This window comes from Aplysia californica, unplaced genomic scaffold, assembly GCF_000002075.1.
Source record: "Aplysia californica isolate F4 #8 unplaced genomic scaffold, AplCal3.0 scaffold00719, whole genome shotgun sequence".
Lineage (NCBI taxonomy): Eukaryota > Metazoa > Mollusca > Gastropoda > Aplysiida > Aplysiidae > Aplysia > Aplysia californica.
In genome coordinates, this window is record NW_004797989.1 from 290,992 (window position 1) to 303,695 (window position 12,704).

Consider the following 12,704-nt stretch of genomic DNA (forward strand, 5'->3'; position numbering starts at 1 on the left):
AATAATAATAACAACAATAAAAATAATACCAACAACAACAATAACAACAACAACAACAACAACAACAATAATGATAATAATAATAATAATAATAATAATAATAATAAGGCCCTATTATTATTATTATAATGATGATAATGAGAATATTAACTTCTATAGCATCCACTCCTGTATAGCTCTAGACACTATACAATACTTTCATCATAACACAAAATACATGTGGATGAACGTGCGTACATAAGCTCTTTGGATTAACACTAACATGAGCATACATTCGTTGATACATCACATCACATTATGAACATCAGAGTACTATAGATAAGAAAGACTAACAATCAAGAGGGTATTTCATAGATGACATTTCATAAGGTATGTTTTTTAAATGAATTCTGAATCTTTGCCTCTGACTCTGTATTCCTCAAATGTTGTGGGAGCTAGTCCCAGATAAAATGCCTAGAAGGAGAAAGACTTGGCCAGTTGTCTACATTGATAAACCAATCCATTTACAATTCTACTGTCCATAAGAACATGTTAATATCCCCCCTTTGGGAATGGCTTAAAGACACTTCGGTCAGTAGCACTGCCTGGTTGGGGGGGGGGGGGGGGGGGGGGAATATATGACAAATGTGTTTGATAATAAGTAATTATAAAAATGACAATAAATATACATCTATGAAATGATTGCGACTTTTCTCCAGTGAGACCACAAATATCTGCACATCTTACACCAGTCCAAGATACACTGTATAAAGATGGTGTCAGGCACAGATGGGCTATATCCTGGGAAGCTTAATTTACAGGAGAGGATAAAGACTGTTGAATTAACAAGGAAAGCTTCAACCCAAATTTCATGCCACTTTTTCATGCATTTTAAACATCAAAATTGAGTTTCTGCATCATTCATTGAAATAATGTATTTGATCCCGCTCCACAACATAGTCATAAATCCAGTTTGAGAAAATTTTGGAGTTTGCCCAAATTAGTGCCTGACATCACTGACAAATAGCTTATGTCGAGATCACAGGGAGTTTTAATGACACAGGAGGATGATGCATGAACGTCGAATCAAGTGAAAAAAAAACAGCTTAGGAGAAAGCTTATGGTACACTAAAATTACAAACGTTTGAAGCACTTATAAGTCTACAATGAAAAAGAAACAAGCCAAAAAAGTGGAACAAAGAAAAAGAAGGCTGTTGGGTTTGAAAAAATTACTTTAAAAAGAAAGAAAGAAAACCTACATAGAAAGTAACTAAAAAGAAAAAACAAAAACGAAAGTATGGATTAGTCACGATAAAGCACCAACCCACTACACATAAGATATTGGTGAATATTTTCTGACGTAAGAGATGTATACACATTTCATGACTTACTCTTACTAAATCTTAAACATTAAATAAAAAGAACCCTCAAAGGGTGTGTAAAGGAAATTGTAGACCAACTTACTTTTTAAACCTTTGAGAGATATAGTTGTGCAAAGGAAATTTTAGACAAACTGAAAAGTAAACTTATTTTGTAAACCTTCGAGAGATAGGCCTACAGTGGTGTCCGACCAGACTCCCCCTTTTTTAGATAAAAGTACCCGGTACAGTTAAGTGCAGTTAAACAGGAGACACTATCTAAATGGTGCTGAAAGCTTAAGTAGGGAATAAGCATACATGGATATTTTTTTTTAAAGCAAGAATACTTTCAGTATTATGTAATGTTGTATTAATGAAACAAAATTCGAAAGATGGACCTGAACATCATTATGAAGTTCAGACCTCCAAAAGTGGTAGGTTTATTAGGTTAGAGTGGGAAATAAATTATTTTACTGCCTGGATGGGAAATTAAGTTTTTTGTTTTTTGTTTTTCTTCATGAAAGTCGAAGCATATTATAGATCTTTCAAAAAGTCATATGAAGTAAAAAGTGGTGCTATGAATAATACTCATACAGAAGAACAATATATTGACGCTACTGACACTTCTCGGGAAGTTTTGTGGATTCACAAATAACCTATTTAAACTACCAGAGATCCAATACTTTAACAAAAAATCACAAAAAGTCGGATTATAAAAATCATGAAGAAATTCCCTTAAGACGTTTCCGGAACAGACTCTTCTTCAACACAAACATACATAACATTATTTGTGTGCATGTTGTCCAAAACATCCAAGAAAATTTCTCGTACAGACTTTTGATACATCCTGTTTGGCCTCTTTTCTTCGCAAAGTACCTCACCGCTGCCCTAGAAAATGAACTTGTTTTTCCAGCAAAAGCAACACATAGGGCCTAATATTAGAAAAGACCAACTTTTCTAAAATGAAAATTGATGACGAGTAATTGGACAGAAAAGATAGAAATCTACAAAATAAAGTAAAGAGAGGAAAAACCCCCAAAACAAACAACATCAAACCCCAAGCATTTTTTGCTAACCAAAGATGCTGAGAAAGTTGTACTAGCTATTTAGAAAAGATACACTTATCTACAAAGAAAATTGATTGCAGGAATTTGGAAAGGAAATAAAAATATAAAGGTAGACATCTAATAAAGAAAGTGAGAACGAGAAAAAGAAACAAATAATCAAAATAGAAAAAAAAAAGATTCTCTATATAGCTCTAAAGCTGAGAAAGTTGTACTTCAGTAGCCAGGGTGCTGCCATACTCACGAGAATTTTTCTTCTGCGGAGTTGTCTCACTTTCTTTCACACTCACAGGGACTAACAAGTGATGCAACAACAAAAACGACAACATCAGCATTTTGTGATGGCCACGTAAAATATAACATTACTGAAGACTACAAGGGAAAAACTGTTGATGTCACATGTTCCGACTAATTTAAAATTTAGATCCAGAGACTTCCTGGTTTTTTTATACGCGTAAAGTTTGTTTGTGGCTTATATCCTGATCAAGGGAGAGAAAGGCCAAGATGATGATGATGATAAAAAATGAAACTGCAGCGACACACGTAATGTGGAGATGATGACTTGCTGTGTTCTTTGTGTTATTGTACAGCACACTGAGCACTTTGTAAGTGGAAATGTGCTACAAAAAATATGTAATTTATCATTATTACTATGAAAAAATTCTCAGCAGTTATTGAGCTAGTATTTTAGTATTTTCCTTTATTAGAAGCAACCTAACCCCCTCCCCCCCCCCCCCCCCCCCACGCCCCCCAAAAAAGAAACCTCTATAAACTGCTCTATCACTGTCTAAAAATATCTCAGTAGGTCAGCAACCCCACATTATGTGTGTCACTGTGGTTTCATTTTTATGGGATGGCCGGTTAGTCAAAATATCCAAATTATTTCTGTGAAAATCTTGAAATTCTTTAGATTTTAGCTCTTTTTTTATTTTCAAGTGTCAAATCTGAAACAGGCATCAGTTGTCTAGGTTCACCCCTCATTTCTCTGCTCAGATGCTCTCAAGATGCAAAGAAACTTTCATATTTCATTCTTCAGATTTTTTTCTCAAACCACCAAGAGAGACCACCCTGAGCTAGCAGACGTGAGGAAGAAAAAAGTTCTCACCAGGATCATCGTCGTCTGCAGGTACCACTTCCTGTGCCAGAGACTCCTGGCCAGGGGTCAAGAGTTCACCGCCATCCAGGAACATCACCCGAGCTTTGGCTTGACCTATCACCCGGAAGAAGTGGCTCTCCTCCTGGGGAAAACGATAAACAATGTACATCAACAGAGTTTTTAAAAAACCCAATGTGAGTGTTTTTATGCCTCCATCGACACATTTTAGATCAAATAGGAAGCGGGCTTCAAACCTATATATCAGGGCAACCCTAAGCTGAGGAGGACACAGCGTCCCAGCAGATGGACTGAGATACTTGATAAAGATGTTCCCCACACAAGAATTGAACTCAGGTGCTATGTTTGCCACAGCAAAGAACCTAACCATTACACTTCAGTAAGTCATAATATTTTCATCACCTGCTGTGTGGCATCAGAAATTAAAAAGCATAAAAATCTGCCTGCTAAAAATAAGAAATATTGACCCGTCTTGTATGCATTACATCCAGATGTTTATATCAAAACCATAACCTCTGTAAAGAACAACTAAGTAAATATAATGTAATAATTGTTAATGTACTGCCTTTAGAAAGCAATTCAATCTGTAGATACAAGATAGAAAGGGAAAAGTTGACAAAAAACATTTTTCACATGCTCAATTGAAGTAATTTCAAGGAGTTGTAAATATGATTGTTAAGATAAGAACACGATAAACTATTCTATTCAGTAATGCACAATAAGTCCTGATTTTCCAGTCACTCCTCTTCCGAATCAAAATCCAGAGCCAGGCCTGTGTGTGAGTGCTGCACAAATGGCTGCGGTTCACAGTCACAAAAAGAGAAGAAAAGAAACACAAAGCCCAAAACCTCTAACAAAACTATGACTAAAAACTTGAAAACCTGCCTGGAAACATTCTAAACAGTGACATTAGGAAAGAAACATAGATCTATAAGGTCTTAAGAGTTCTAAACAAAACTGTGATGAACACTTGGAACATTCTGAAAGACAAACCAGTGTGCATAGTTCTGGTATGGGAAATGCTGTGTGCTAAAAATTCCCTAAACTCGAAGGAATCATTTCTTAAATGTGCTCTGGTAATCTACACACACATTAAGACTCAAACCTCTACAATATAAGAAATACATGCTATCGGTATTTGAACTACTTTTCCACACCAGCAGCAATTACTGTAAATCTATAAATAAGTCAGGCTACTGATGCTGCTTCGTGGGGAGACAGAAAGAGAAAGAGAGAGAGAGAGAGAGAGAGAGAGAGAGAGAGAGAGAGAGAGAGAGAGACCTTGCTTTGAGTCCCAGTCTGAGATAGATTGTCCATCTCCTTGTTTATTTTATTGTTTGTTTGTTCAAGGAGAAACATCAGCACGATAAAGGTCATTTAGAACAAGGAAAAAGCAAGAAACAACAGAGGGAAAAAAAAAGAAGTAGGACCTACCAGTGTCATCAGTTTAACATCCATTTCAACACTGTAAGATAATTTAAGAGGCGGGACTTCCGATTTTAGCATCCATCTCCAATAGGACTGAGCCTAATAGGTTGAGAGCCTAAACAGCTTCACACAATGACCCCAGTTCAAGTACGTCCAGCTGCGCATTTGAACCAGGGCCTTCTACTTTGTAGTCCAGCATGGACAGCTAACAGAGCACAAATGTGAGACAGGCATTCGTTTCAATTTGAGTTTGAAAAAAGAGAAGCACACTGACACATAAACGGTCATTTAGTGCTGAGAGAAAGCAAGACAGACTGAACAGAAACCAAACAAGGAAAGAAAAGAAGTAGGAACTACCAGCGGCTTTCAACAACCACCCCATTTGCTATGGAAATCCACACATCTGTCTACTCAGTACAATTGCAACCAGACCTCGATATGATTGGACATCAAAATTCATTTAATTAATTCTAATAGGAAATTAATGTCAATATTGCACCAAAGTAAAAAAGTTTTTAAAAAACCTTTCCTGCACACAACATACTTCTTCAAAACAGTATGATTTGGATTTCCTAAGTTTGATGTATCATTATATACAGCCCTCATTGTAATAATCACTGGGTACGTCACATTGACTTGTACTAGTAGAATGCACACCTGTCATGGCTGATACTGCTCGCTCTCTATGAAAATTTCACTGCAAAATGTGCGCTCCATGAACCATGCAATTACACCCTGATGAAGGGCAAAACACCAGTCTCATATACCGTCACAGCACCAGCAAAATGGCATAACTCAAGAGTTGTGCCAAAATATAATAAGCCTTTTATTTTGTTTGGTGGTAGCACAGAGTTTTACAGTATCGTACTCTGGTGCTACTATATCTATCTTTGGTTAAACCAAAGATAGTGAATAACAAGATGGGCCACTCAGCCAAAAAAGTGTCCGCAGGAAGTATGCTCTTTGCTTCAGATGGCGCTGCAGTCTGTTTTGAAGCTCTCTTTCGTTTTTCCAGAAGAAGAATAGGAATAGCACCTCCTTGCGTGCGCAGATCGACTGCTGTTCATCAGCAGTTCGGGTACGTTCAGTGCGGAGTTTTAGTTTTTTAAATATTTTAATGACCTCTCGCCTTTCATTCTAAAGTCAAATTAAACGATGAAAACCATCACCCTTTCCTCCGGAAGAGGTTTTTTGTCAGCGTAACCATTTAAAAAAAGCGTTCTTCCAAAATTTATCCCAAAACTTGCTAGTTTCACTTTGATTTAAAAAAAACTCAAGTAGGGTAACTCTGTTCGCAAAGAGTGCGCTTTTGTGAAGAGGGCGCCACCAAATTTTGAGGACACTTTTTTAATTGGCTCAAAGAGAGAAGTGGCCCCTCTTGTTATGTACTATCTTTGGTTAAACCAAAACAAAAATGTTTTGGCAGTCCCAAAAGAAACATGCATGGCACGTTTTACCATTATTAGACGATAAATAGTCTAGTCAAACAGTTCTTTCCACTTATCTCAAAAGTAGCAAAAATGAGATGTGCTATTTTGCTAGCCCAGTGACGATATAGTAGAATGTGCACAGCATCTACCCTCCTTGCTCTTCATAATTATTTGGCTCAACCAGTGTGCTCCATAGGGAACCAGAAATACCTCAGAGCGTACGGTCTGGGATTTTATAAAACTCTCCATCCCTGATCAAGCAACATTTTTATGAAGCTGGCACAGAAGCACTATGGTATTATCACAAATAGGTAAAAACAATATCTGCAGATATGATAGCAGCAAAGTGGTTTAAGCTATCTAATGGCAAAGCAATTCCAAGACTTATTGAAAAACCTCCAGCTGTACTCTACTACATGTGATCGACAATAGTAGAAATGATTTAGCGGCAAATTATGCATATCGGCCAGTTTCAACTAGACACATAGAAAATATTATGTACTTTGTCATTTCTTGTAATGAAACTAACAAAACTTGAAGGGTTAAAATGTGGGAAAGAGTAATCCAAAAGAAAAAAAAGAAATCTTTTTAAAAAGAACAATTAGGTTAAAATCAATAAAAAAAAATTAAAATGAACTAAAGCATCATATCTTTATCTGATTCACCTCCCTCCGCTCTCCCCCCACCCTTTTCTCTCTCTCTCTCTCTTTCTTTCTCTCTCCCTTTCTTTCTCTCCCTCCCTCCCTTACTCTTTCACTCTCACTCACTCCATTACCCATTCTCTCTCATTCACTCCCTCTCCCTCTTTTTCTCTCTCTCCCTCTTTCTCTCTCTTTCTCTCTCCCTCTCACTCTTCATCTCTTTCTCTCTGTCTCCCTTCCTCTCTCTCTTCAAGCTCATGTAGTGCAAGCACCTAATCCTTATCCTTATCATTGTAAAATGGAAATAAGAAAACTGTTGAAGAGTATAAATCACAAAATGAAAGAAAGCAATTTTGTAAACGGCCCAATTTATGGTAGAATGGAATACTAAACAGAGCAAACGTATTGGCTTCTACATGAATACCTGACCCTGGTGAACACATGTCTGAAAGTGATATAATGTATAAATAACGTATACATATTATAAACATGTACATCAGGATTTGTCAACATTGGGGGAAAAAGAGAAATAACAAAATATAAAAAGAAAAGAAGAGAAAAGAAATGAACAAAATAATCAGGAAAAATTAACTTTAAAGTTCGCAAACTCCTCTCCGCTCCAGAGAAAATATTTTGTGATCTGACAGGAACTCCCAGCATTGGCCCATACATTATAGGGATGTCCCTTATGTCTGTACTCACATATGAAATCTCATTCTTACTGTATTTATTGACAGAAGTGTGGGGGTATTTCATAAAGTTTACGCAAAACACATCAATTTCTGCAACACATGTGGAAATCATACTGAAGATGCTATTTGTTAATACTTCAATTGAATAAAACTTTGTAAACATTTGACTTGTGTTTCTTGAAATCATACAGTTTGCCTTTGTTTCCAAGGGCTACTGTCGAGAAACCCTGAATTGTCTTAACATTTCTGTCTCGTTTTTATCATAGATTTACTTATACAGTCGAACCTGTGTAAGGCGGAATCGCAAGGGAGCCAGAAAATAATTCCATCTTAGACATTTTCCGTCTTAGACAGGGGAATTTAGGGAAGATGGAAAGCGTGTCTGGGGGGGGGGGGGGAGTTGGGGGGGGGGTTCAAAGGCCCAGCTGGTGGGATCAAGGATTGCTTGTCCGATCAGGAAGCAGTGGTCAAAACTTCACACCTATCCATTGCTATGACATGCGTCAGTCTTACTTATCCAATTACCACCAGTGCTGGCCTTTCATAGGACCACTGTTTGACCTATTAAAAACAGAAATGTTTGAACATCTCCTTTGCTCTCACTCTCAGCCCCACCCATCGGTATAACAAGCACAGTCAACCAATGCCACCCCTCACTGCCATCATGTAACAATGATTCGAGGAACTCTTTTCTCAGCTGACCGTATGATCAGGGCGGCAGGCAAGTGGGAGGGGGAGTTGGGGGGAGTTCAAAGGTCCAGCCGGTGGGATCAAGGATTGCTTGTCCGATCAGGAAGCAGTGGTCAAAACTTCACACCTATCCATTGCTATGACATGCGTCAGTCTTACTTATCCAATTACCACCAGTGCTGGCCTTTCATAGGACCACTGTTTGACCTATTAAAAACAGAAATGTTTGAACATCTCCTTTGCTTCCACTAGCAGCCCCACCCATCGGTATAACAAGCACAGTCAACCAATGCCACCCCTCACTGCCATCATGTAACAATGATTCGAGGAACTCTTTTCTCAGCTGACCGTATGATCAGGGCGGCAGGCATTGGTCAGTCTAATTTCACACCTCTGGCTTCTGGCTACCCAAGAAAGTTACCGTAGTGGCTGGGGTAACATCTACCCCCAAATTGCACCCCATCTCCCCTTCCTCACCTAGTGGCATGGCCATGGTGTTAAGTTTTGAGCCGGCAAAACCAAACTTGTGAGTTTTGTTTCAAATCAGTGCTGAGCGGGCAAAGCATTTTCCATCTTAGATTGGTGAAACCCTTGGAAGGGAGCGGAATTTTTTTCCATTTCTGCACTGGACAGGTTTCCGTTTTATACAGGTAATTAAAGAGGAATATATCAAGGCGGGAGCGGGGAGATTCCGTTAAGACAGGTTTCCGTTTTACACAGGTTTCCGTTAAAGCAGGTTCAACTGAATATGTATATATTTCTTATAAACTGATATGCAAAGCAAAATCTGAGAAATATTACTACTAATAATACAGCAAACGGTATACCAAAAAAAAAAAAAGAAGGGAAATGGAAAAAAGGTATAAGAGTAATTATAATATTTGAGAGCATGAATATAGGGGGTACGACGACAATATGTATTTCATGTGATTTGCTTTCTCTTAGATGTGCAGTTTCAAAGTAAAAATATATACAAAAGAATTCGTAGCTTTAAGAAATGATTCTTTGTGAAGACATCTATAATATGATAGATCTATGTCAAGCACCCGACTAAATGAGTCACATGTCACTTTTTGACAACTTGACATGATGCGTTTCAAATGACAGATCTGCTGAAGTCTAACATGAGTCTGCTTAGCAGATAACCTCCATCTCTGAAGGCTTTTCCAAGGACCCAATACTAAATTCTGGCACTTCCCAGCACTATTGAAACCATTTTGCCCAATATCTCGAAATAGCTGAATGCTACAAGCAACTCATTTTGTCACAATGCTGTCCATATATGTATAAATATATATATATACAATATGATATAATATATGTACATCATCAAGAAAACCCTTTCAAATATTGCCATAAGGTAAAATAAGATAAAAGATATGCCAAATAAATAAAATTGATTCCAAGTCAGTGTATGAGATGGGATGGGGCTTTAGGAAGGGGCTTGTGCAGCAGTACAAAGGAAAGGCGAAGGCAAATATTGTCCCTCTATTACATACGTAGGCATAAAATATAAAACATACATATATAATACATCATATAGGTCCACATCTCTCATCTATACGTAAATATATGTAGGTAGTACAGACCTGATCAAACAACTCAATCCGAACTCCGTCTGAGTAGAGGTCACTTTCATGGTCGGGGGCAAAGGTCACTGTGATCTCCTTGGTCTCTCCTGGATTAACAGAACAGTTGATGAGTTATTGGTTTGTTTGTTTGTTTTGTTTGTTAGTTTGTTTTGTTAGTTTTGTTTGTTCTGTCTCTTTTGTTAGTTCTGTTCGTTTTGCTTCGTTTGTTCTCCTTGTTTTGTTGTTCTGCTTGTTCTGTTTGTTTTGTTTGTTTTGTTTGTTTTACTTGTTCTGTTTGTCCTATTTGTTCCCTTTGTTTTGTATTGTTTGTTCTGTTTGTTTCAGTACTGAGAAATACGTCGACTCAAAACTGTCCTTTAGATCTGGGAGAAAGAAAGGCAAACAGAGCCAAACAACAGAGTGAAAGAAAAGAAGAAGGACCTGACCTACCAGAGCCACCTTCAAACCACCCGCAAAAACCTATTTGACATCACTACACTAGTAAAAGAGCAAAGCACAGTTATATAATTGTCGTTGACTATGATAGGCAAGGTTGAGGCAGCCTGCCTCCTAATTGATCTGAGATGTGATGACAGGGAAGAAAAACATCCACAATCACAACTCATCACAAATATTTGCCAAACCTGCTTGTATGGTCCCGGTGGTGGGAATGATGTCGAAGACGTTTTTGCCATTGTCGTTTTGCGTGCCTGAAAGAGATGAGAAAACATAATGAATACATTTGTAGCACGCTAGATAGATACACACAGCAGTAATAAACGAAAGCTCATTTTGAGGCCAAAGGCAGACCAACGATACTGCAAAATTAATAATTTTGAGAAAATAATTCTAAAAATAAAAAATTTCACACTAAGTTTATCTACAGTTATGAATGCTTCTAAATATGTTAGTGCAGAAATGTCGATACCAAAAAAGAAACAAAAAAAAGAAAAAAAAAAAGAAAAAAAAAAGAAACAAAAAAAAGAAGCAAACAAACAAACAAAACCTATGCTGCTGCAGGTTTCAGGTACTGACCCACAAAGTTCTTGACGACCTGTGAGTGAGTGACGTAGGCCGGTATCTCCTGCTGCTTCTGATGTCTCAGGGGAGATAAACTGTCCTGTTTGATGACGTAGTCGATGGCCAGAGTGGACGTGTTCTGGATCTGTGAGGACACAGCAGGGGGAATTTTATCTTATCTTATCTCATCTTATCTATCTTTTTTATTTTTACAAAATATATTTTTATCTTATCTTATCCTTTTTACAAAATCTATTTTTATCTTATCTTATCTTCTTTTTCAAAATCTATTTGTAAAAATCTTATCTTATCTTTTTTACAAAATTTATTTTTATCTATTTTATCTATCTAATCTTATCTTATTTATCTCATCTTAGCTTTCCTTATTTGTTCTTTTCCATGGACATAACACTAATCCCACACCCACCTTGAAGATCTTCTCCACGTATTCGCTGACCAGCACGGCGTTCATGTCAAACAACTCGTCCTCAATGCTCAAGTTCACCAGGGGACTGACTCCGCGACCTCTGAGGGTCAAGTGCAAGGTCGAGTTCAAGGTGATAATGCCAAGCTCTTCTTGAAACTGAGGGAGGGAGGGGAAAAATGATGTCAGTGATTAATGTAGACAGACTCAGTGGTCCAATATGTGCTTACACACACACACACACACTCTCTCTCTCTCTCTCTCTCTCTCTCTCTCTCTCTCTCTATTACATACGTAGGCATAAAATATAAAACATACATATATAATACATCATATAGGTCCACATCTCTCATCTATACGTAAATATATGTAGGTAGTACAGACCTGATCAAACAACTCAATCCGAACTCCGTCTGAGTAGAGGTCACTTTCATGGTCGGGGGCAAAGGTCACTGTGATCTCCTTGGTCTCTCCTGGATTAACAGAACAGTTGATGAGTTATTGGTTTGTTTGTTTGTTTTGTTTGTTAGTTTGTTTTGTTAGTTTTGTTTGTTCTGTCTCTTTTGTTAGTTCTGTTCGTTTTGCTTCGTTTGTTCTCCTTGTTTTGTTGTTCTGCTTGTTCTGTTTGTTTTGTTTGTTTTGTTTGTTTTACTTGTTCTGTTTGTCCTATTTGTTCCCTTTGTTTTGTATTGTTTGTTCTGTTTGTTTCAGTACTGAGAAATACGTCGACTCAAAACTGTCCTTTAGATCTGGGAGAAAGAAAGGCAAACAGAGCCAAACAACAGAGTGAAAGAAAAGAAGAAGGACCTGACCTACCAGAGCCACCTTCAAACCACCCGCAAAAACCTATTTGACATCACTACACTAGTAAAAGAGCAAAGCACAGTTATATAATTGTCGTTGACTATGATAGGCAAGGTTGAGGCAGCCTGCCTCCTAATTGATCTGAGATGTGATGACAGGGAAGAAAAACATCCACAATCACAACTCATCACAAATATTTGCCAAACCTGCTTGTATGGTCCCGGTGGTGGGAATGATGTCGAAGACGTTTTTGCCATTGTCGTTTTGCGTGCCTGAAAGAGATGAGAAAACATAATGAATACATTTGTAGCACGCTAGATAGATACACACAGCAGTAATAAACGAAAGCTCATTTTGAGGCCAAAGGCAGACCAACGATACTGCAAAATTAATAATTTTGAGAAAATAATTCTAAAAATAAAAAATTTCACACTAAGTTTATCTACAGTTATGAATGCTTCTAAATATGTTAGTGCAGAAATGTCGATA

The 12,704-nt window shown here is 37.5% G+C and overlaps 1 protein-coding gene across 1 annotated transcript in view; it reads right to left on the reverse strand.

The window, feature by feature from the left end:
• The window catches only part of LOC101858971 (cilia- and flagella-associated protein 74), a gene marked incomplete in the record, with an annotated part of 55,408 nt that overhangs the window by 9,132 nt on the left and 33,572 nt on the right, over positions 1-12,704 (reverse strand). Inside the window, 7 exon segments of the mRNA XM_035972514.1 lie at positions 2,646-2,696; positions 3,507-3,639; positions 7,439-7,459; positions 9,986-10,074; positions 10,612-10,677; positions 11,003-11,132; positions 11,415-11,570. Of these exon segments, the coding sequence (XP_035828407.1) occupies positions 2,646-2,696; positions 3,507-3,639; positions 7,439-7,459; positions 9,986-10,074; positions 10,612-10,677; positions 11,003-11,132; positions 11,415-11,570 (646 nt within the window).